At 41.0% G+C, this 24,322-nt stretch overlaps 1 protein-coding gene across 1 annotated transcript; it reads right to left on the bottom strand.

Annotated features, from left to right (window-relative positions):
* Positions 1–15,606: 15,606 nt before the first annotated feature.
* LOC128013420 (uncharacterized) lies at positions 15,607–20,401 on the bottom strand. The gene is made up of 7 exons (XM_052596391.1): positions 20,101–20,401; positions 19,707–19,809; positions 19,297–19,541; positions 19,153–19,206; positions 18,821–19,017; positions 17,595–17,754; positions 15,607–15,789 (listed from the first exon to the last, which is right to left on the bottom strand). Exons 1-7 carry the CDS (start codon positions 20,285–20,287, stop codon positions 15,653–15,655), a joined length of 1,083 nt encoding a protein of 360 aa, XP_052452351.1. The 5' UTR covers positions 20,288–20,401; the 3' UTR covers positions 15,607–15,652.
* Between the last annotated feature and the right edge of the window lie 3,921 nt (positions 20,402–24,322).

A 24,322-nucleotide genomic window follows, 5' to 3' on the forward strand; every position in this document is an offset into this window, starting at 1 on the left:
GTGTATTTTGTAGTTTTTCATATGTATCATTGCATTATTCAAGTAAGCTCCAAGTCAGTACCTGCATTTAAAGTTGTAATCAAACAAAGGACGCAGCAAACCAGTGTAACTTACCTGGCCTCGGTCTTGGCTAAGCCTGAGGTACATCACCTTCTCCACTTTGACATAAAACAAAAGCAAAAACGAGAAGTTCTGTCTCCACCTCTCCTGGCAGGATTGTCCTCTCGCGCCGTTGCTATGCGACAGAGCGGTAGTTGGAAACACCAGGTGGTCGAATTAGGATATAATGCGAAGGCAGAGCGTTCCATTCTAAGTGTACTGTGAAGTGGACTTCACAGGGTATTTCGCCATCTTAAGTGAGATTCCAATCCGAAGGGAGCGAACATGTTCAGTTCGAAGGGCACTGCGCATGGCACAGGGAATAAGGGAACATCGATATATTGATATGATGATGACGTTTTATCCACCGCGGCCTCGGGGTATGAGGACTTTGCTGCCGACACTAGCCCTCTCCCTCCTAGCGGACAGGAGAGGCGTGTTTCCCCCTCCTACAGCGAGCTGTTGGACATGGTTTCTTGCGCGGTGGGTAAATTGGGACTGGATTGGGAGGTTGAGAAGGCCGAGGCCCAACCTTTCTCTAAAGTGAACGACCGTTTTCTAACCAGTCGGACACCTGCACAGCCCCGAAGGCCTTTACCTTTTTTCCCGTGCCTCCACCAAGAGGTTTCGAGGTCCTGGAAACAGCCGTTCTTGACACGGATTACTAACGCTGCGGCTGCGGATTTCGCCACCATTTCCGATATGGCGAACCATGGCTATGCAGCAATGCCTCCGGTGGAAGAGACTCTCGCCGAACACCTCGCGCCTAATTCGGCTGCGGCATGGAAGTCTCGCCCCCTTCTTCCATCTAAGGCGTGTCGAGTCACGTCCAGCCTAGTTGGGAAATCCTACATGGCCGCTGGCCAGGTGGCTGCTTCGCTCCACTCTATGGTGGTCCTTCAGGCCTACCAAGCGGAGCTATTAAAGGAACTAGACGAAGGGGAGGGTATCACACCCGAGGCAGTGAAAGAGTTACGGCGAGCAACGGATTTGGCGCTACGTGCTACCAAACATACTGCTCAAGCAGTGGGCCATTCCATGGCCGGTGTGATTACAGTTGAGCGACACCTATGGCTTAATCTCACCGAAATCAAGGAAAAGGACAAATCTTTTCTCATGGATGCCCCTGTTTCCAAGGACGGTTTGTTCAGAGAGGCTGTCACTTCGGTGGTGGAAAGATTCAGGGCAGCGAAACAGCAATCAGCCGATTTCCGCCAGCTGATTCCCTGCAGACCCAGGGAGGTTGAACGCCGGCAAGCGCCCACGCGTTCTTGCTCAACCTCCTCTCACTGCCAGCGAGTAGCCTCTCGGGAGCCTCTCCTTCACCTATGGCGCCCCCTCGCAAGGATTGGGGCCCTAAGGTTTTTCCACCGTCTCACCAACGTCAGCGCAAGAGGCTAAACCTGAGTTCGACGGCTAATGCCTCGCGTTCTCGGGCACCGAATAGCAGCTCCTGATGTTCTCGCTGCTTGCCAGGGACTGTGCCCTCCACTAGAGAGCGCTGTTGGACCGCTTTCGCGCATCCAACACTCTCACTGCAGTCCCCATGCTCAAACACTGACTGTATCGCCGCAAACAGCGCCTCGAGCAGCATTGGATCGAGCTGTAATGCCAAACGTTCCCTCAGACACTCTGCACAATCCAGCTTTCAGAATTTGAGGGGCAATTCAAGGGTCCTGCACAGACGACCCGTTTATGACGGCTCCCACAGCCGCCGCTTTTTTGCTAGCGGCAGAGCCCGATGTTCAATCTGTTGGCCTAATTCCTGCCGTGGACACGTTTCAGGATTATACACAACGAGACGCAACGACTCTTACGCATACACTTCCCCAGTGCACGAATGCCACAAGCTTTTCGTGCCAGGACATTTTAACATGTATGACAGCGTTGCAGGAAGTGGATAATTTGAGACCACTAATATTGTTTCGGACAGCGTGGGAACGCTTGCCCAACATTTCTCAATGGGTGTTACGCACAATTTGTCACGGATACACCATTTAGTTTTGAAGAGGCCCGCCTCCTTTCCGCAGAATTCTTTCCACAGTGGTGAAACCGATGGAAATAGCGGTGCTGCGACAGGAGATGTCAACTCTGCTGAGCAAAGGGGCTATAGAGGAAGTACACCCCTCTCAGATGGAGTCAGGGTTTTACAGCTGTTATTTTGTGGTCCCAGAAAAAGACGGCGGATTGCGACCCATTCTGGATTCACGCCGTCTGAATCTTGCACTCAGGCCGAGCAAATTCAAGATGTTGACGGTAAAGTCTATTTTGTCTCAGATTCAACCAAACGACTGGTTTGTCACGATCGATCTGAAGGATGCATACTTTCATATTCAGATCATCAAGAGACACAGGAAGTTCCTCAGATTCGCTTTAGAGGGCAAAGTGTATCAGTACCGCGTTCTTCCCTTTGGCTTAGCTCTGGCTCGGGATCTTGTGCTGAATCATTTAAACAGCCTGGGCTTACGCACAAATTTCCAGAAAAGTGTTTTAATTCCCTCTCAACGGATAACCTTTCTGGGAATAGACTTGGACTCTCACGCGATGACAGCAAAGCTTTCTCTCTCGCGCGCACAGTCGATTGCGTCATGCATGCGGCGCTTCAAAGCGGGTCGCACAGTGACAGTGAGATTGTGCCTCAGACAGGTCTAATGGCAGCGGCATTCCCCTTAATTCGTCTAGGATTACTTCACATGCGCCCTTTTCATTGGTTGACGAAAAGACAAAATATTTCACCCCGTTGTCTTCCGCATCGGATGATTTCGGTGACACAGAGGTGTGTGATGTCGTTAAAACTATGGATGTCAACCGAATTTCTCCTAACTGAGGTTCGGCTGGGGATTTGTACTTTCCGAGAGACTGTCACGACAGATGCGTCTTTGACCGGTTGGGGAGCTGTTTGTCAAGGGCGCTCAGCCCATGGAGTGTGGACAGCGGTACAGCGCAGTTGGCACATAAACAGGTTGGAATTACTGGCAGTTTTTCTGGCTCTCCAGTATTTCTCGAATCTGCTGATCGGCCGTCATGTGCTACTCAGATAAGACAACACATCGGTTGTGTCATACCTGAATCATCAGGGAGGATTACGCTCTCGCCCCCTGTGAGGCTCGCGAGACATGTTCTTCTTTGGTCTCAGAACAAATTTCTGTCGATCCGAGCTGTTTATGTCCCCAGACGTTTGAACTTCGGAGCGGATTTGCTATCCAGACAGACTCTGGAGCAAGGGGAATGGAGATTACACCCCCAAACAGTGAATCTCTTATGGCAGATTTTCGAGAAGCTAGAGTGGATTTACTCACGTCGAACATGACTATGCATTGCCTGCTATAGTTCTCCCTATGCCCCCCATCGCCCCTGGGCTTGGATGTGTTAGCTCACAGTTGGCCCAGGACAAGTTTGTATGCTTTTCCCCCGATTCGTTTGATCCCAGCGGTATTATCCAGAATACGGCTGGACAGAGTGGAACAGCTGCTGCTGGTGGCTCCGCGGTGACACACACAGCCGTGGTTTGCGGACCTGATCAGTCTGTTATCGGGCTCTCCATGAGAGATTCCCCTCAGACAGGATTTATTATCGCAAGCACAGGGACTGATTTGGCACCCGAGGCCAGATCTATGGAAACTGTGGGCGTGGCCTCTGAGTGGAGTGAGTTAGTATGTCCCAGTCTTTCGTTGAAACTACTGAGACTATACTGAATTCTAGAGCAGCTTCTATGAGATGCTTATATGCTTTCAAGTGGAGACTGTTCACGACCTGGTGTGAAATTCGTAATATGGATCCAGTTTACTGCCCAGTGGCTTCAGTACTGGAGTTCCTTCAGGACCGTTTTTTCGGATGGAGTGACACCAGCCACTCTAAAGGTTTACGTGGCAGCCATTTCAGCTTACCACGGATATATAGACGGTGCCTCAGTGGGCCGTCATCCACTGGTTTCTTGTTTCATACAGGGTGCGCGACGGCTAAGGCCTTTCCGTCCAGTGCGAGTTCCTTCATGGGATTTATCCATTGTGTTGCAGGGTTTATCAGGGCATCGTTTGAGCCCTTGGAAACTGTACCGGATAAAATCATGACTCTGAAGACGCTTCTTCTTATGGCTTTTTCCTCCCTCAAGAGAGTTGGGGATTTTTACATGCTCTCTCTGTCTCACCCTCACCTCTGTGAAGGTGTTGTTGCGACCGAGGCCTAATTATGTCCCTAAGGTCGCATCTAATCTCTTTCGCTTTCAGCAAGTGGTACTGGAGGCTTTATCCCCTGCTGAGGCAGGGTCAGGAGATCTAAGTCTTTGCCCTGTGAGAGCTTTAAAGACTTATGTGGATCGTACAGCCCCATGGCGTGAATCTGACCAGCTGTTTGTTTGTTTTGGACATAAGAGTAAGGGCCATGCTGTTACAAAGCAGCGCATGTCCCATTGGCTGCTGGAGGAAATATCTTTAGCTTATGAGGCGCGCAGACTCACTTCGCCCTTAGGAGTTAAAGCTCATTCCACGAGAGCAGTGTGGTCTGTGTGGGTCCCAGTGCCCCAGTGTAGTGATGGGGACACTATACTGTCAACAAGCATCATCCTTCGGATGAGCCATTAAACCGAGGTCCTGACTTTCTGTGGTCAGTAGAGTAGAGGTGTGACCTCGGCATCCTGGCTGAATTCGCCCATTGGCCTCCGACCATCATGGCCTCCTAGCAATCCCTATATCTGCTGATTGTCTCCTCTCCACCAGTAAGCTGGTGTGTGGTGGGCTTTCTGGTGCAATATGGCTGCCATCGCGTCATCCAGGTGGATGCTGCACACTGGTGGTGGATGAGTAGATACCCCCTGACTATGTAAAGCGCTTTGAGTGCGCTATATAAATGTAATTAATTATTAATTAAATTACATTTATTAATTTACTTAATTTTTCACAACTGCACATTTTTGTTTAGCCTACATATTAGTTTTAGCCAGTTACATAGGTGTCATGCATGAAGTTTATAGTTATTTTAAATAATTATGATAGAGTTACAGGTTTAGGTTAGTGGGGTGCCTTTAAGCGGTGAAAACTTCAAGCATCAGAGACGACAGTGATACTCAAACAGCCCACAGCGTTATCTTTTAAATAAATATTGTATTGCATGTTACTGAGGCAAAATCTGTAACAGTGTTCATAAATATGTTGAAATAAAAATAAACATACAAAACTTTATGACCATGAGAACAATATAGCCTAATACCACATAGACAAATGTTCTAACTCTTTCGCCCTAAAATTGTGAGATTTCTTGACTTTATCACTGTTTAATGGACGCTAGATCTCATCACGCCGTAGTGAACTGTAAAGCACAAACTTTCTCATAGCATTACACTAAGAAACAAGTACTGTCCAATCGTATGATTCCATGATTTTGCTCATTCTTTCTATTTAAATTTGTTTAACAGACTTTCGCCATCCTTATCTTATTTTCACCAAACTGCTCACCGCATGTTTTTTTTTTAAAGAAGAACAGGTTATTAAGACATGACAAAGCACAGTTGCAGTTGTAGTGCAGTTTTGTGGAACAGACCTTAAACATAATGAATGACTAAAACAGTCAAAATTATCCCGCATCTCACTTAAATGAACAACTTATCAACACCAGTTTATTTATTGAAGTACTGTTAAGAGACGCATACAATGGAAATAGCGAATCCATGACATCCATGACTTGTAATGTGTCATTTTATAAGTAATAGTTGTACAGAGACTCACTTTTCATGTTGAAGCCTAGTGTCTCGCCGCCAATCATTAATTCACGTAAACACACAATGCATGTTTAAAGACTGTAAAAAGACAACCTAACAAGAAGAATGTATACAGTAGTATAAAAAAAGCTATTTTTGAGTTGCATCAAAACTTTCACAATAGTTTAGAAGAGCAGATTTCGGTATACTGAAACATATTTCTGATGAGTAGACATAGTTCCTGTATAAAAGACTATATCTATAACCTTTTTAGGGGAATGTAGTGTAGTGTTATGGTTCTTAATCGCAATCACGTTACAACAAGATGACATAGTACGTCTATCAAATCCGTCAAAAGTGTACAAACAGAAAAATGTACCACTCGGTAGATGCTAATACTTATGACCGATGGGGTGTACAAATAGACCTATGCTTTAATGTCAAGCAGGAATGTTGAATGAAACGAATACGACGAGTAAAATGTGAACATTTTCATCAGCTGAACAAGAGGTCTAAACCTAGTGCTGTGAGGGAAAGAAAGAAAGAAATTTGTAAAGCAACTTTTATAATACAACACCCAAATGGTCACGATCAGGAATTTCCACATTCATATGCTGATTTTCTTAGTGATTTGGTTACACAGGGATTCTGTGTGCACAATATTACTTTATTTTTTTTGAATGTCAAAGTTAAACAACGTAAAATCTGAATTTCTAGTTTTGACTGCAATGATGAGATGTGTTTCACTTGAAAGTGTTAAACTGCACTGAAAAAAAAAATATGCTACTTACTTAAAAATGTAGTGCATCATTTTTGCATTCCTTTCCTTAAGTAAATGTAACATGGAATTTTAAGCAGTGTTACCTTAAAATCTTTAGTCGACAATACTTACAGTACAGACCAAAAGTTTGGACACACCTTCTCATTCAAAGAGTTTTCTTTATTTTCATGACTATGAAAATTGTAGATTCACATTGAAGGCATCAAAACTATGAATTAACACATGTGGAATTATATATGGAATTATATACATAACAAAAAAGTGTGAAACAGCTGAAAATGTCATATTCTAGGTTCTTCAAAGTAGCCACCTTTTGCTTTGATTACTGCTTTGCACACTCTTGGCATTCTCTTGATGAGCTTCAAGAGGTAGTCACCTGAAATGGTCTTCCAACAGTCTTGAAGGAGTTCCCCGAGAGATGCTTAGCACTTGTTGGCCCTTTTGCCTTCTGTCATGCGGTACAGCTCACCCCTAAACCATCTTGATTGGGTTCAGGTCCGGTGACTGTGGAGAATAAAATAAACTATGAATACTATGAAAATAAAGAAAACTCTTTGAATCAGAAGGTGTGTCAAACTTTTGGTCTGTACTGTACATATTTGAGTATCCCAATTAACAAATGTATTAGTTGGTGTAACAATATTTTGAGTAGATTTTACTAATACATTTATTTATAAATTTAACTAAAACTAATAAATTTAAGTTATTTCTACAATAAAATGTAAACTCATTTAGATTGATCATTTTAAGTTTAAGTTTTAAGCTACTGCTCAATACTTAAATTAGTTATATATAACAATGTGTTGAAGTCATGACAGACAACTGGTGAATATTAAATGAAAAATATTTTTTTAAAAATCTTTTAAACATTTTTTAAACAATTTTAAAAATGAGAATACAGATACAGTAAAAATACTGAACAGTAAGTATCAACATGCTTTTTATATTTCCAGTGTTACAACAATTAACCATTTTCTCACATTTATAAACAAAACCTCAAAACTACACACCAGCTTGTGCAAACTTCAAACTTCCATGTCAAAATCAAACTGTTGCAGGGGATGTTGGAGAAGGGAATTATTCATCAGAGTTGTAGCCTTTGGGTGGCTCCGATTGTCCTGGTGCAAAAGAAGATGGGAGCTTGGAGGTTCTGTGTGGACTACCGTAGACTGAACCAAGTAATCAAGAGGTATGCCTTTCCGCCTCCGTGGATTGAAGACACTCTCACCAGACTGACTCGAGCTGCATGGTATGCTACTGTAGTGTTTTGAGTTTGACCATTCCAGCAAACTTTACATTTTCCAAGAAATTACATTTTATTTTTATTTTAATTTTTCAACATACATGTCATTATTAACAAACTTGTAGGACTATATGGAAACTGTGTATTTTTATTTTGGTTTAAAAATATTGTATAGTATTTTATGTTGTATGATATCATTTCCTTTAATTGAATTGCCCAATCGCGTCCCGCTCTCGTCAGAACAGACTGAATGAGAAAAGCAAGCTGCAGACTGACTATAAAGTGAAGCTGAGAGAACTGGGGCTGACAGAAATTGACATTGAGTCTTGTGAAGTCAGTGAGTATTGGAAAAGAGAACTAGTTGACCTCATAGGATGGTATGAAAGCACCTTTTCTCATGACAAGTTAGATTGTCATGAAGTAAAGAATACGGTTCATCGGATAAGACTCAAGGATGAAAAGCCTTTCTGCTTGCCTTACAGAAGAGTTCCACCCAACCATTACCAGAAATTAAGACAAACATTGAATGAAATGGAGGAGCGTGGTATTATTCGAAAGTCAAACAGTGAATGGGCCTGACCTTTAGTCTTAGTCTGGAAACCCTCTGGAGAGCTAAGGATTTGCACAGACTTTAGGTGGCTCAACCAAAGAACAGAGAAGGATGCATATCCTTTACCCCATCGGGCTGACGCCCTTGCATCATTAGGAGTAAATTGTTATTTTAGCACCACGGATCTAACATCGGGCTTCTATAACATTCCAATTCATGAGGATGACCGTAAATATACGGCATGCACGACTCCAGTAGGGCTCTATGAATATAACCGTATGGCCCAGGGTTTATGTAACAGCCCAGCGACATTCTCACGGATGATGACATCGATTTTTGGAGACCAGAACTATCTGTCGCTTCTCTGCTACCTAGACGACTTTCTTGTCTTTGGCAAAACCGAGAAAGAAGCACTCAATCGCCTTGAGATGGTGTTTTCTCGGCTTAGAGAGCATAACCTAAAGCTGGCACAAAAGAAGTGCTATTTATTAAGAAAAACTGTCAAGTTTCTAGGACATATTGTAACTGAGAGTGGCATAGCAACTGATCCAACTAAAGTGTCTGCAATCAGTAACATAAAATCCACAGATCTGATGGAAGCAGATGGAAAGACTCCATCGCCAACCAAAATTAAGTCTTTTCTTGGGATGGCAAATTATTATTCCCATTTCATTGAAGGACTCTCTACTTTAGCAAGACCATTGTTTAAACTGACGGCTGGACAGAAAGTCAGGAGGAAATATGGACAAAAGACCCGCTACGTTCCAAACTTTAGGCATCTAAGTCCTGAAGACTGGACTGAAGAGTGTGAGACAGCTGTAGATAAGATAAAACATGCGCTTTCTCACACTATTGTCCTTGCAAATCCTGACTTCAAAAAACCTTTCCTGCTGTCCACAGATGCCTCTATGGATGGTTTTGGTGCAGTCTTGAGTCAGATTCCAGAAGGTGAAACAAAACCTAGACCAGTTGCTTTTGCAAGCAAGACCCTGTCAAAAGCCCAGACCCATTATCCCGCTCATAGGTTAGAATTTTGCGCATTAAAGTGGGCAGTTTGTGATAAATTTGCCCATTGGCTGAAGGGGACAAAATTCACAGTGCTAACTGATAAAAATCCCCTGACGTATATATTGTCAAAGCCAAAGTTAGATGCCTGTGAGCAAAGGTGGGTATCTAAACTTGCCCCTTTTGATTTTGACTTGAGATACATACCTGATACCAAGAATGTTCCTGCTGACCCGTTGAGCCGCCGACCTTTTGCCAGAACATTAGAGGTCTGTGATGCTTTAGAAACTAAAGCTGAACATGTGACCTCTGAGACCGTCCAAGATACTTTCCGGTTGTCAGTTAATGTGCACCATCGAATGGGTGAAAGCAGCATTGATTCCCAAGTTGAAAAACTGAAGATGGTTAGTAGTGAAGGGGTAAAAGCTGTTTTTGAGTCCTGTCTAAACTGGGAAGACGGCAGTCCAGTTCACAGTGTCCATCTTGCCCAGAACAGCCAATTTTGTCCTTGGAGGTGTCAGCACTCTTCCAGTTTTCTCTATAGAGGAGATATGCATTAAGCAGAAAGCAGATCCCACCGTATCCCGTGTTGTGTTCTTTGTTGACAGAGAGAGGGACAAAGAAACTGCTCCAGTAATGCGACTTCTGAAGCACTGGGAAAAAACTTGAAGTAAAGGATGGAGTGCTTTATCGCAGGTCCAAAGACCGGGTTGGTAAAGTCAGGCACCAGCTAGTTCTTCCACACTCATTAAGAACTGTTGCTCTCAGAGGGACTCATGATGATGCAGGCCATCAAAGACAAAGGAGAACCCTTCACCTTGTACGCCAGAGGTTTTTCTGGTCTGGTATGGACACAGATGTCAAAAAGTATGTCTAACACTGTAAAAGATGTGTGGTTGGGAAGACTCAGGAACCTGAGGCCAGAGCTCCACTGGAGTCTATCAGAACAAGTGCACCACTTGAGCTTGTATGTATAGATTTCTGGTCTGCAGAGGGAACGCATGGAGAGAGTGTTGATGTCTTGGTCATAACAGACCATTTCACAAAACTAGGCCATGTGTTTCCTTGTCCAAACCAAACAGCCAAAGTGGTGGCTTAAAAATTGTGGAACAACTTTTTCTGTGTGTATGGCTTTCCACAGAGAATACAGGTGCAAATTTCGAGAGCAAATTGATTGTGGAGCTGTTGCTAGTGTCTGGTGTTGATAAGTCCCATACCACACCGTACCATCCTATGGGCAATGGGCAGACTGAAAGATTTAATCGCACCCTCGGCAGCATGATCCGCTCTTTGCCTCCTCGAGCGAAAGAGAGATGGCCACAAATGATTCAGAAACTAACGTTCTCCTATAATTGTACAACCCATAAAACAACAGGGTTTGCACCGTTCTACTTAATGTTTGGAAGAATTCCAAGATTACCTGTAGATGTTATGTTTGGGAGTGCTCTCAGAAACGAGGATGTTCAGACTTATGATGAGTATGTAAAATCTCTCCAGAAAGATCTCAAGGAAGCCATGCATATTGCTAAGGGCAATGCTACGGATGCACAGAGGAGACAGACATAAGGGTATAATAAAAGATCTAAGGGTGCCCCTCTGGAGGTTGGAGATCATGTTCTCTTGGCAAATAAAAAGGAAAGAGGAAAGGGGAAGTTGGCAGATGTGTGGAATTCAGCAGTTCATGTAGTGACATGGAAAGATCCATCATTGCCCATCTACAGAGTTGAAAATCCCACAACAAAGAACATCAAAGTGGTCCATCGTAACTTTCTCCTCCCAGTAAATTTCCTTCCATTGGAAGAGCCGGACACTGAATCGACAGTCCTGTCTGTACTGTCGGAAGAGAATCAAACAGAAGGCCGAAGCCAAACATCTTTGCTCAGTACAGAAAGAGAATCAAAGAATAGTAGAACTGCTGTGTGGATTTTACAGGGTGTAGACCCCAAAGCATTTCAGAGTACTGGGGAGTGTATTGTAAAGGATAAGTCCAAGGAACCTGTCACAGAGTTGGAACATTCAGACTGTGTGAGTCAAACAAGAGAGAAGAGTCTTTCTACCAGAAACAAGTGCAAACAGATTGGGAGTTCTAGTGATGAATATGAAGCAAGAGGAATGAACTCTGACAGCGAGCAGTCTGATGATGACAATAGTATACATGAATTGGAACCAGATCAATTGTGCATCAGTAACGGGGAAAGGACCCAGGAATATGTGAGCAACCAGAGTGTTCAAACTGAATCAATTGTAATGTCAAATGATGCCAGTTCAATGAGCAGATCAGTCAGAAGCTCTAAACATCAAGGCTCAATTTGCAATAGTGTACATTCACAGAAAAAGACCCAAAGAACAGGGACTGTAGCAGACACTGCCTTGAAACCGAATGAAGGAACACTGAGAACCAGGGCAGGAAGGCTAGTGAGACCTGTAAGACGCCTGCTTGAGTGCATGAGTATGATGTTGACTGAATCAGGGCAAAAATATTCTCTGGCAGATTTACTCCAAATTCTATCAAATTTATAGAGGGTTAAACTGATGTTTCAAGTTGAGTTTCAAAAGCTGACTGAAATTTAGACCCCAATGATCTTTAATAGGATATGAGAAGTACTCAATAAGGGGGTGAATGGTAATATGTATAAGGGCATATTTCTACCAGGCAGAGTGTCTTTGCTATTCGTTTGAATGACTTGAGTCATGGTACCCCCTGTTGGAGGAAAATGCCTCGCCTACAGTCATAAAGTTTGCTGAAATTTAGGAGGGGAGAGTGTAGTGTTTTTAGTTTGACCATTCCAGCAAACTTTACATTTTCCAAGAAATTACATTTTATTTTTATTTTCATTTTTCACCATACATGTCATTATTAACAAACTTGTAGCACTATATGTAAACTGTGTATTTTTAGTTTGGTTTAAAAATATTGTATATTATTTTATGTTGTATGATGTCATTTCCTTTAATTGAATTGCCCAATCGCGTCCCGCTCTCGTCAGAACAGCTTTGGACTTGAGCGAGACAGGTACGTTGCAAATGTGCTCCGTGACAAGGAGTTAAAATATATCAGATTGAGTTAAAATTGTGGTTGATATCAGTGGATGACATGTTTAGATGCTGGATTGAGTCAAATAGTCTGTTCGTTTGGCGTTATTTTTCAGTATATTGTGAGTTTTGTGTTAATGAGCTGTTAATGAGTTGGTTCAAGTTACCGCCCGCGCCATTTTTATTGGGGGTATTTTTCTGATAATTTTGGTTCTAAAATGAAATAATAAAAGTGGATTATGTTCTTAAAATGACATGCAGTTAAACTTTTCTAAAGTATATTGTCATTTTATGTTTTCAGTTGTGCATTTGTAGTTATGTATCATCTTTGAGTCAATAATCAGCTGGAGTTACTGTATTAATGGGGACAGAGGTTCACTTTTCTCTCTCTTCTCGCAACTCTCGCAGAACAAAGAACAAGAGAGTGTTTTTGTGTGCCATTAATCCCTGTCCTGTCTTTTAATAAACTGCAGGTATGTAATTGTTACAAAATAACCACTATACGATCACGTCATTGTAATGTTAGATTGAAATATTTTTTTCTTCTTTTTGCAAAGTATGAAATTGTATTTGTGTAGAAATATATTAATATTGAATATTATATTATATTGAGAACATATTTACCTTACTGACTTTGTCTAAGGTTGTATTGTATATGATGTCTAATACATGTGTTGAATGTAAATAAGTGAAACAAGACACTGTATGTAGTAAGTTTTTGTTATAAATGGTCAGAACAGCTTTGGACTTGAGCGAGACAGAACAAAGAACAAGAGAGTGTTTTTGTGTGCCGTTAATCCCTGTCCTGTCTTTTAATAAACTGCAGACGTAGTCCACTGAAGCCAGGGGTGTCGTGTGGTTCTTTGTGGTGAGAGACGAAGTCCGCTACTGGCAGGAGTAGGTGGAGGAGGGAGATCGAGACAAGACAGTGTTTACTACCCCCTTCGGGCTCATTGAATGGGACCGGATGCTGTTCTGCCTTTGTAATGCTCCAGCCATCTTCCAACAACTGATGCAGCGGTGTCTGGGTGGCCAGTTGGTGGACACTATGTTGGTATATCTGGATGATGTTATTGTTTACTCCCCTGACTATCCCATCTTCAGCATCTAGAGCAAGTGTTTCAGGCAATGGAGAGGTACGGACTAAAGCTGCAACTAGATAAATGCCAACTGTTTCGAAAATAAGTGAAATTTCTGGGCCATTGCGTAGGTGCCTCTGGAGTCTCTGTGGATCCCGAAAAGTGTCCGTTGTCCAAGGATGGGGTGCGTCAAGACAGTGCATCAAGTGAGATCCTTCTTGGGCTGCGTGGGGTATTAACGGCGTTTCATTAAAGACTTCTCGAAGATCTCTATACCACTGAACTGTTGCAGACTCCGATCCTGGCACATGCCGACTTTACCCAGCCCTTTGTCCTGTATACTGATGCCAGTAACCTCGGCCTGGGAGCGGTACTGGCTCAGTGGCAGCAAGAGTGGAGCAAGTTATCGCCTATGCAAGCCGAAGTCTTCACCCCGCTGAATGAAACGATTCCAACTATAGCTCATTTAAACTCGAACTGCTGGCCAAGAAGTGGGCCATGAGTGAAAAATTTAGGGATTACCTGTGGGGAGCCAAGGTACTCGTAGTAACCAATAATAACCCGTTGGTCCACTTTAGGACAGCTAAGTTGGGGGCAGTCGAACAACGGTGGGTAGCGCAATTGGCTAACTATGACTACCAACTTCAGTATCGAGCGGGCCGGGAACACACTAATGCTGATGTTCTGTCCAGGCTCCCTGAGGCCTAGGCCCGAGGTCCTCCAGTGGTGCCTGCGGAGGAGCATAGAAGGGGTTCATGGTGGGGATCGTGGAGGCACCTGGGCTCCAGCAAGAGGAAGCCCCTGTTAGTTGGGGCTGGGACCCGCAGTGATGGAAGGAACGGCAGGAAGTAGATGCAGGTTTGGTTGCGATACAGTTCAGGTTGGCACGAGGGTTATGGCTGGAGGTGGTGGGACATTGAGCCTAGACACGGGTGGTGAGAAAACTCCTTGGGCATTTGGAGAGTCTCTATCTGAAAGATTAGGTGGTCTGTCGGTCTGTCTGAGGCCCAGTGTTGGGGCGAAACTGTGTGCCAGGTGGTGGTACCTGAGGGTCAGATTCAGGCCCTGTTACAAGCTTACCATGCCCAGTTAGGACATCAAGGGCAGGAGAGGACGGTGTCCTTGCTACGGCGACATTTCCATTGGCGAGGGATTTTCACAGGGTCTGTGAAATCGTTCATCCAGAAATATCCGTGTTGCAGACTCTTTAAGACTAGAAAGGAGGTGCGAGCCCCACTGGTCCCCATATGGGCCAAGGCCCCGTTACACATCATGGCCATGGACTACTTGACATTGGGTAGACCAACAGAACATTCTAGTGGTAACCAACCTGTTCACAAAATATGCCTGGGCCATTCCAACTCTGGACCAGACTGCGATTACCACTGCAAATGCTCTGTGGAAGACAGTATTCCAGCCATTTGGGTGTCCAGAGATTCTTCATTCAGATCAAGGGCCAAACTTCGAATCCAAGGTTTTCCAAGAGTTGTGTCAGCTCTATGGGTGTAAGAACACTCACAAATAAAGAAGTGAAGTCTGCACACTGAAAACTACTGCTCCAGAAGAATTTAATCAAGCAACGTTTCGACCTTCAGGTCTTCATCAGGCACAATATCGATGTAAGGTGAAGTCAACTTTAAATAGACACAGGTGATCACCTTAATTAGGCACATCCAAGAATTCAAGTGATGTCTATTATGTGACAAATACAAATCATGTAACAGATACAAGCTAAAAAGATCCCAGATAGCAAAATTTCTCTGGCCCACCTCTGGGCCATATCCTTGCTCTGGTTCTGGCCCAGTTCTGGCTGGGTCCCCGGCCCAAAACTGGCCCATTTACTGAAAGCATACATAAACAGTTTCCTCTGGCCCAGAAGCGGCCCACACCCTGTAAAAAGACTTAGTGTTTTTATCTGGCCCAGGTCTGGCCCAAATACACTAAGACACTTCTGGCTGAGAGTCGGCTTGGTCCCCGGGCCAGATGTGGCCCAGAAACTGCCAAACATACTTAAATTTATCAGGAAAACACAAATACAACCATTTACATTTTTTAAGGGATTTTATTAAAATAACGAACAAATACATATTTTAGAACATATACATGAACAAATGCAGAAACCCTTTCATGCCCACCCACCCCTCAACACAGACAGAGACACAAGTGCACTTTAGACAGCTGCCTTCTCCAAAAGCCGTCTCTTGCGCCCGCCCTCTCGATCGGCTGCTAGCTGGAGCCACCTTCTTATGGTCCCTTCAACCTCCATTTCAGCGGCATTAGCAGTTATGGGGTTTCTCCGAACTGCACCTTTTGAAATAAAGAAATACATGTTGTAAGGTCTCTATGAAATTTAAAATCCCTAGGAACAATTTCTCAATACTTTGGTTATCATTGCTCTTTTATACATAGATCTTTTATATGACTGGATGAGATTTTTTTTCTCTTTCACTCAAATGTAATCACTTCCAAACATACGTAAATACGTAAATACAGACCAGAAGACCAAATTCAAAGACCATAATATAAAACTGAATAAAACATTAATTTGCTATTTCTACAAGTATACCATTCAGAAATATATTCCAAATCTAAAATTACAAAAGAATTAAAGCCTTTCAATTTCATTACCATTTATACAAGCTTAGTAATAATATTGTACTGTAATATATGTTAACATGGACCATGTAACATACACCTACTGCAGTAAATTCTAATCAGTAGGGAGTTTCATTCTTGTTTTATAAATACATTTTATAAAATAAAAAATTGTGTTATGCTTCTCATTGCTCTGAGTAATGCACTTTTCATTATATTGACTTCCATTAACATGCACACAAATGTGGGAAACGGTAAATGCAAGCACAACATCATTTTGTTGCATTCTAAATTTACTTAATTTATATTATATATTTTACATTATTAATATAATATTAAGATTGATAAAATAATTTCCTATTAATATTAAGCATAATTTTGATATTTTGATCAGTATAATAATAATAATAATAATAATAACAATAATAATAAAGTAAAATGACAAAACTAATATTTATGGTAGTAATGGCAATTATTTATTTTAAAATTAATTAATATTTATATTATTTTAATTTATTTTATATATTATTTTGCATTATTAATAATTAATATAATATTCAGATTGATTAAATCATCTACTATTTATATGAAATATAATCTTTATATTTGTATTATTATTATTATTATTATTATTATTATTATTATTATTACAACAGTAAAACTACAAAGCTAATATTTATGGCAGTAATGAAAATTCTTTACTTATGTTTAATTTTAAAAATACTTAATATTGTACATTATAATTCATAATTAATATAATATTACAATTTATTAAATAAGCGACTAATAATATTAAATATCATTTTAATAGTTTAATCAGTACGATGTTGATGATGATAATAATAATACAGTAAAACTATGGTAGTAATGACAATTCTTTATTATTTGTTTAGTTTTAGAATTAATTAATAATTATATTGCTTCAATTTATTTTATACATTATTTTACATTATTATTTATAACATTCAGAGTGATTAAATAATCTATTAATATGAAATATAATTATTATTATTTTATTATTACAGTAAAAATACAAAACTAATATTTATGACAGTAATTAAGTTTACTGCTTATTAATAATATATTATTTTAAATTATTGTAAATAATTGTTATAATATTCAGATTGATTAAATACAAATTATTATAGAAAAAAAATTATAATAACAACTGCAAATGTGTTAGCAAGTAAACTGCATTTACTCGTACCCACTACAGAAATAGCTAACTTTGTATGTAAACATATATAGGCCTGGTTTCACAGACAGGGCTTAGACTAAGCCAGGATTAGTCCATAGTTCAATTAGGACATCTAAGTAATTTTTTTTATAAATGTGACTTAATAAAAAAATAATTGTTATGCAAGACAAAACAATTGTTATGAGACAAAACAAAGGCACTGATATATTTAAAGATCAGTCAGTACAAGTTTCTTTCAGTTGAAATAGCTCAGAATTACATTTTAGTCCGGGACTAGGCTTAAGACTTGTCTGTGAAATCGGGTATACTGTCTCCTTACCAATCACAACCTCTCTGAGTTGAAGAGTGGCCACTGAAGTCTTTCCATTGACTCCTCTCCAATTAAGGTTCTTCGCCAGAGAGTTGGCAATCAACCTCTTTAATATGCGCCAGGTGCAGTCGCGCACATCTGCCCCACCAATGAGCCCCAACCAGTTTATCTGAAATAGAATTAAAAAAAGAAAAAAATTCTCAATAAAACATTTTTGTATATCCATTGTTTAAATATGTATATTTCAACAATTAATTAAAGTACAAAAAATATATAATTAAAGAAAGGTTGTTATAAAAACGGTCAGGAAATTATCCAAAGATATTTGAAATTGGACAAAGATGTTTGTTTTGCTGTTTCCACCCCCTTTCTATTACTACAAGTGCCATTCCTGAAGGCACAGAGGTGCTGACATTGATCAAGTCCTGTGTCAACATGTGTACACATCGATGGTCTTCTGATTGTCACCTTTTGCACAGTGGGTGAAGCTGTAATCTGCTGAATAGTCACTTTGAATGTCTCACATTTGGTTTTTATACACATGGCCAAAGAAGGGATAAAAGAAGATTGTAACTGTTGCTCTGTCACTTTCCTCTGCTGCCTCCTTTCTTTGCTGGAGCTCTTCTTGGGGCTCTGCTTTCTCTCCCTCTTTTTCTCTAACTAGTGATTCAAGGTTAATAGTGAAGTTGCAATACAATATACTCCCTCAATGCTCTCCCACATATTTAGCTATTCTAACGGCACTTATTTCCAATGTTGGTATAAGTGGCAGTGCGTGGTAATAGACGAGAAATGCACAGTTTTATACCATTGTGCTGATAATGCTTCTTAGTCCTTTGGCTATCCTACAGCCTGAACCACTGTAGAGAAACCACCCTTACAGCCTGGGTCCTGGAGGGTTTAGCTCCAACCCTTATCAAACACATCTGAACACACTTATCAGTGTCTTCAGGATTACTGGAAGGCTATAGGCATGTGATATATACTAGGGTTGGAGCTAAACTCTGCAGGGATATCGGCGCTCCAGGAGCAAGTTTGCCCATACCTGGTATGGTAATATACATGGTCAATTGCATAACAATTTGGCACCCAAGAATTACGACAAGATTGATTCCAGAGAGCGTATCATTACAGCCCTAATTTATGTACCAGTTAAAACAAAACAAAAGATCAGTAACCGTGTAATTGTGCAAACAATTGTAAAAAAAGAAAAAAAAAAAAAGAAAGCATCTTACCAGTTTTTGCTTGTAATCTGGGCTCTGCTGAATCCTTTGCTCAAGGCTGAGCAGTCGTGGAAGGTCTTGCAGGGGCAGCAAACCTTCCTCAATGTCCAAAAGCTGTCCCTGGTCTTCCCGCAGCTGCAACAATCTGAGGATGGTGGTTTGCTGGTCCAGCACCATCTCTAATTTTGTTAAAACCTCCCTCAGCAGGGCTAAGTTAAAGACATTTACAATATTTTACAATTATAATACACACTACAAAACTGTACAATGTCATCCTCAGTCTTATTTAAAAAACGATAAACTTAAAAGTAAGATGACTGAGTGGAAATCACTGTAGGACCAACCTGGTTCGGATGATTGCTGGGGGGCAATTCGGAACGTCTGACAACTCCGCAGCGCTATAAAAGAATTTGTGAATTGAGGAAAAAGTCTTACAAATGAAATACTTACAAAAGAAAGTCAAATAAAAAGCGAAGGAATACACTCACGTGGGACATCGTCCATCGGCTGCCAATTTTGCAACATCTCTGTATATGACCCTTGTGGTGGTGGTGGTGGTGGTGCTGCTGCTGCTGGCAATGTGGTGATGGGAACAGGGGTGAAAGTGGTGTTTGGGATGACTACAGGGAGGTTTACAGTGGGGGCAGGTGGAAGAAGTTGCTTGGGGGGTGGGCCAGACTCCTCCTCTGAATCCAGTAAGCAACCTCCAGGTGGGCCAATTCGAACACTCTTCCTATTTTAAACAAAAAAATAATTAATCAAAATGAAATGTAAACTTCTAAATCGCCTTCTTAACTTCTTGCTAATTCTAAAAAATAAATCTGGAAAACAGGTCTTTAAATACAGCCTGAACGCATCAAGAAATAGCACCAGTGACATGCTGAACAAATATCTGTACATTTTACGCCTTGGTGGTTTCTGTCCAGACATTTCTGCGTCTGACTGGAGGTCTGACCAGGTCTCTGCCTCTTTAGCCTTCCTTCTGCCCTCTTCATAGCTGTCTGCAAAATTCAGTTGAATTTAACGTTTTCAAAATTTCTTCGGGATCACTCAATTAGATAAAACTTAGTACTTCAGTAGGCTAATCTTATGAATTACACATACAACATATCAACACAGTGCTGAGCCTAATAATGGTCTGTTAGGCTGCTGAGTGGACAATATAATCTAATAATGGACTACAGAATTCTATGATCCCACATTAAATAACAATTAACTTATGATCAAGAATAAATGAAGTTACAATAATGTGGAAGAAAAAGTGAAACCTAGCATGAAAATGTAAAATTTACCTGTTGAAAACATTGTTCGGACTTCCCAACTTCCCCAGTCACAGTTAGGAGGTGTCTTGTTTTTAATGGCCAGGTGAAGGGCCATACCCCTCAGTGAATTAGGCCAATAGCACTGGCCATTCTCCACCCAAATGGCTGGAACCAGCTCCACCTCATGTGACTCAACAAATTCGACAATTTTGAACATGTCTGTTTGGAAAAAAAAAAGAAACAAGTGTAGTATTTACAAGTATATACACAGGTGTCAACTTTTTTTTTGCACACATTCACTACATTGCCAAAAGTATTTGCTCACCCGCTTCCAGTGAACAGGTTTGACTACTTTAGTCATTTCCATTAATACAAATCTTAATGTTAAAGCTAATTTTATAGCAACAGTTTGGACAGGACCCTTTTCTATTATAATTTGACAATGCCTCTATGTATGAGGCAATCTTGGTGTTTGGTGATGAGTTTTTAGCTCAAGGTCTGCATTTAAAGTCACACCAGAAGTGTTCAGCTGCGATTAGGAGTTGGCTTTCTGCAGACCAGTCAAGTTCTTCCACAATGACTCAATCAATCATTTATTTTTTAAGATTTTTTTAAGCCTCATACACAGAGGCATTGTCATGTTATAATAGAAAAGGGTCATGTCCAAACTGTTACTATAAAATTAGAATATCATTATATGCTTTAACATTAAGATTTGTACTCAAGGATATTACTAAAGTAGTCAAACCTGTTCACTGGAAGAGGGTGAGCGAATACTTTTGGCAATATAGTGTATGTGTTTTTTATTTTTCTGCCCTGACACCCAGATAGTTAATCAAAAATGAAAATTTTCTGTTACTTTTTTCTTGAGCAAAACATTAAAGACGATTTTTAGCTGAAGATTTTTGTGTTCCTTGGTTATTCACAGAATGCAAGTCAAAGAATAACATCCCTTTTAGAATCAAAATAAAAACTATACAGGCAAACCAAGATTAATACCCATGTGTACGTCGTTATGCAACAAATTAGTAAATTTACAGCAGAATTAAATTTTCGGGTGAAATGTCCCATTAAAGCACAACTCCATTTCCAGAATAAAAATAAGTCCACCACTGAAGTACACTATAAAGAGAAAAATACTGGAATGTTTTCCTAAATAAAATTAATTTCTTTGCAACTGAAAATGACTATGCTGCACAACATTGCCAACCAGACAGGTCTTAATATCATTACCACCAAGACCCAAGTTATGTGCATCAGTCCAATTGGATCACAGTTGATGGCAGCTTGTGAGGAATTCACCTACCTGGAAAGTTCATTTGGCACTGACAATGCAGTTGGCAAGATATTAATACACATCTTGGGAAGGCTCATAGCACCTTTGCTAGACTCTGGCCGACCTGTAAGTTATGTACTGTAGAGCTATACAGAAGAACAGTGTGGTGGTTGAGATCAAATGCAGACGGTTGAGATGGCTTGGGCATTTATTAAGAATGGACCAGCACCACATCCCGAATGTGGCACTTAAAATGGACAGCACCTGGTAAGAGAAGACAAGGAAGACCAAAGATCACCTAGAGGAGGACAGTGACATCAGAGCTGGAAGAAATGCATCTCACCTGGAGCGAGCCACAATATGAGGTCAGATGATAGTGGCCTTATGTCCCTATCCTTATGGGAATAAAGAGGATTAAGTAAGTAAGTAATGTTATTTGCTGTACCACACCACCTAAGATGCAGATGAGTTTGTTTCTTCATGGAAATAGATTTGGTAAAGTGTAGCTTCACATCACATGCTCATTAATGGATACTTTGTAGAGAAACAAAGGATAAAAACATCAAAATAATCCACACCACTCCAGTCCAGTCCACCAATTAATATTTTGTGAAGCTAAAAGCAGCACGTTAGTCTATCATCAAGACATTTTTAACTTAAAACTGTTACTTTTGGATGAAATACGAGTCTATAATGAAATGTCAGGAGATAAATCTGCACAAATCAAGCACTGTTTACACGCAGAAACAGTCTAAAACAGTGGACTTTATGACTTAAGCTGTTAGAAGCGTGCAACCTTTTTCTTCAAGACATTAACTGATGGACTGGATTGGTGTGGACTACTTGTGGATTGTGATGTTTTTATTAGCTGTTTGGACTCTCATTCTGACGGCACCCATTCACTGCAGGGCATCCATTGCTGAGACAATGATGCAGAGACACATTTCTCCAAATCCGTTCCCATGAAGAAACAAACTCGTTTACATTTTAGAAAGGGTGAGTACAATTTCAGAAAGCTGCTTAAAAAATATTGAACAAGTAAAACATGAAAGACATTAGAAGTAGATGTGATTATGAACAAAGCTTGATGAAAATTAAGTGAACTTTGTTCAGTTCAAATGAATTTTGCAAAGCCCTTTTAAGAAAAGGGGAGAGCACAGCTTAAAAAAAAAGCTGCACAATAAGAAACGGCTAAATGAAATCAGTGGCACAAGTGCAGCAATGGCACTGCAACAAATTTGTCTTGATTTGGCAACCTCACATACTTCTCAACATGGTCAAATAACTGAATGGTTTTCAGCCTCGATGAGATTTTTCCAACCAGGTAGATGCCCAAATCACTTGAACTCAGAGGATACTCAAAAAATGGTTCCATTAATTCATATTCTCTGAAGACAATATATATTTTGTCCTGACACTGAAGGATATTGTCAATCAAAGCAATGCAGCCACCAATCTTAACACATCTGTCTCCCTCGCTTGATGCATCTATTTTGGTACCACCTATGACAAGCTCCTGGAACTGAAGTACAGATATGTTCATCATAGAGGGTGGAAGTGGGCCAGAATCATGCTCCTTCTGCAACCTTCTCTTTCCATGTGAAGCTTCATCATTTCCTGTAAAAGGATCCATTTCAGAGATTCGCCGAATAACCTGGGCTAGTGGATGATGCGGGGTTCTTATCATCTTTTTCATCTTACCTAGATAATCCTCAAATGGAAATCCGGATATTAGGTCAAGATTTCCATGTATTCGAACATCCTCAGAAAGATGGGTTAATCCATGAAGATTGTAAGTGACAAATTCTGGACCATACAGTTTGCCAAAATGTGTCACAAATGACACAAGTAATGTGTGTGCAAAGTCATGAAGATCTGCAGACAATGAAGGACTTGCAAGGATGAAAATGGCAACTGATAACAACATGAAATTGTTGTAGACTGAACCCGACAGCACATTTTGGAGAACCACTGGCCCCGTGTACAACAAGAACTGTCGCAACTCTGTGGCTTTCCACCGGAGTCTTTCTAAAAGCCCTCTTGGTTTACGAGCGAAATCCGTAGGAATGAAACCTCTTAAGCCTACGAGTGCACTAGAGATAAGCTTCATCTGATGAGAAGACAAGCGGGATGGCAAAGGCCCTGATGCAATCCATAAATCCAACAGTCTCCGCACTACCCCAAGACAGACAAGGTGCATGTAATCATGAGGAAAGCATGACACCATGCCTATACCTACATCAGTTAATGGTGACTTTGTCACGTGATGGTCTTCATCATTCATCATTTTGAAAGACAGATCTGTCCGGAGTGCACTGTTGACTTCTGGAAAAGTCATTCTGTGTTTAAGATAAACACCTGTTTGAACACACTTGTCACATCCTGAGTAACCAGTATGACTTTTCGTTCCTTTAATGAAAGCTCTTGCTGGCGCATCACAGATGACAGAATTGACCTTCAAGAAGCACTGTTTCCCTTTGATGAAGAATCCTTTGCTTAGTTCTTGCAACTCACTGACAAGATCTTGTAAATATGCAACCAGACAACTTGGCTTTGAGACACCACAAAACAGAGCAATGACAACTGGCTTTTTCACAACACCCTGTAGCAAGCCAAGGATTGGCCAGAACTGTACTGAGGAACTCTTAAACAGAGGTAGTCCATCTACGTTCAGCTGCAATTTAAATTCATGCCTGTTTGGAATGTAAGACCAGATGCGATCCATGCTTTTTGCAAAAGCTTTCAAAATGCCGACATAGTGGTAGGTACCACCAGCAACAACTTGGATGCTGTAGGAGGTAGTGGTATGTAGAAGAGTTCTGGCATCCTTTGGTAGGAAAGGATGATGAACTCTCAAGATGGCCAGAAGTGCAGCCAAAGCTACTAAAGACACTCTGAAATGAACTGCCCAGTCGCACAAAGAGTCAGTTAGTGATGTACTGACATTTACTATGTCATCATCACTCTGCGAATCAT

This window comes from Carassius gibelio, chromosome B24 (genome assembly GCF_023724105.1).
Source record: "Carassius gibelio isolate Cgi1373 ecotype wild population from Czech Republic chromosome B24, carGib1.2-hapl.c, whole genome shotgun sequence".
Classification (NCBI taxonomy): domain Eukaryota; kingdom Metazoa; phylum Chordata; class Actinopteri; order Cypriniformes; family Cyprinidae; genus Carassius; species Carassius gibelio.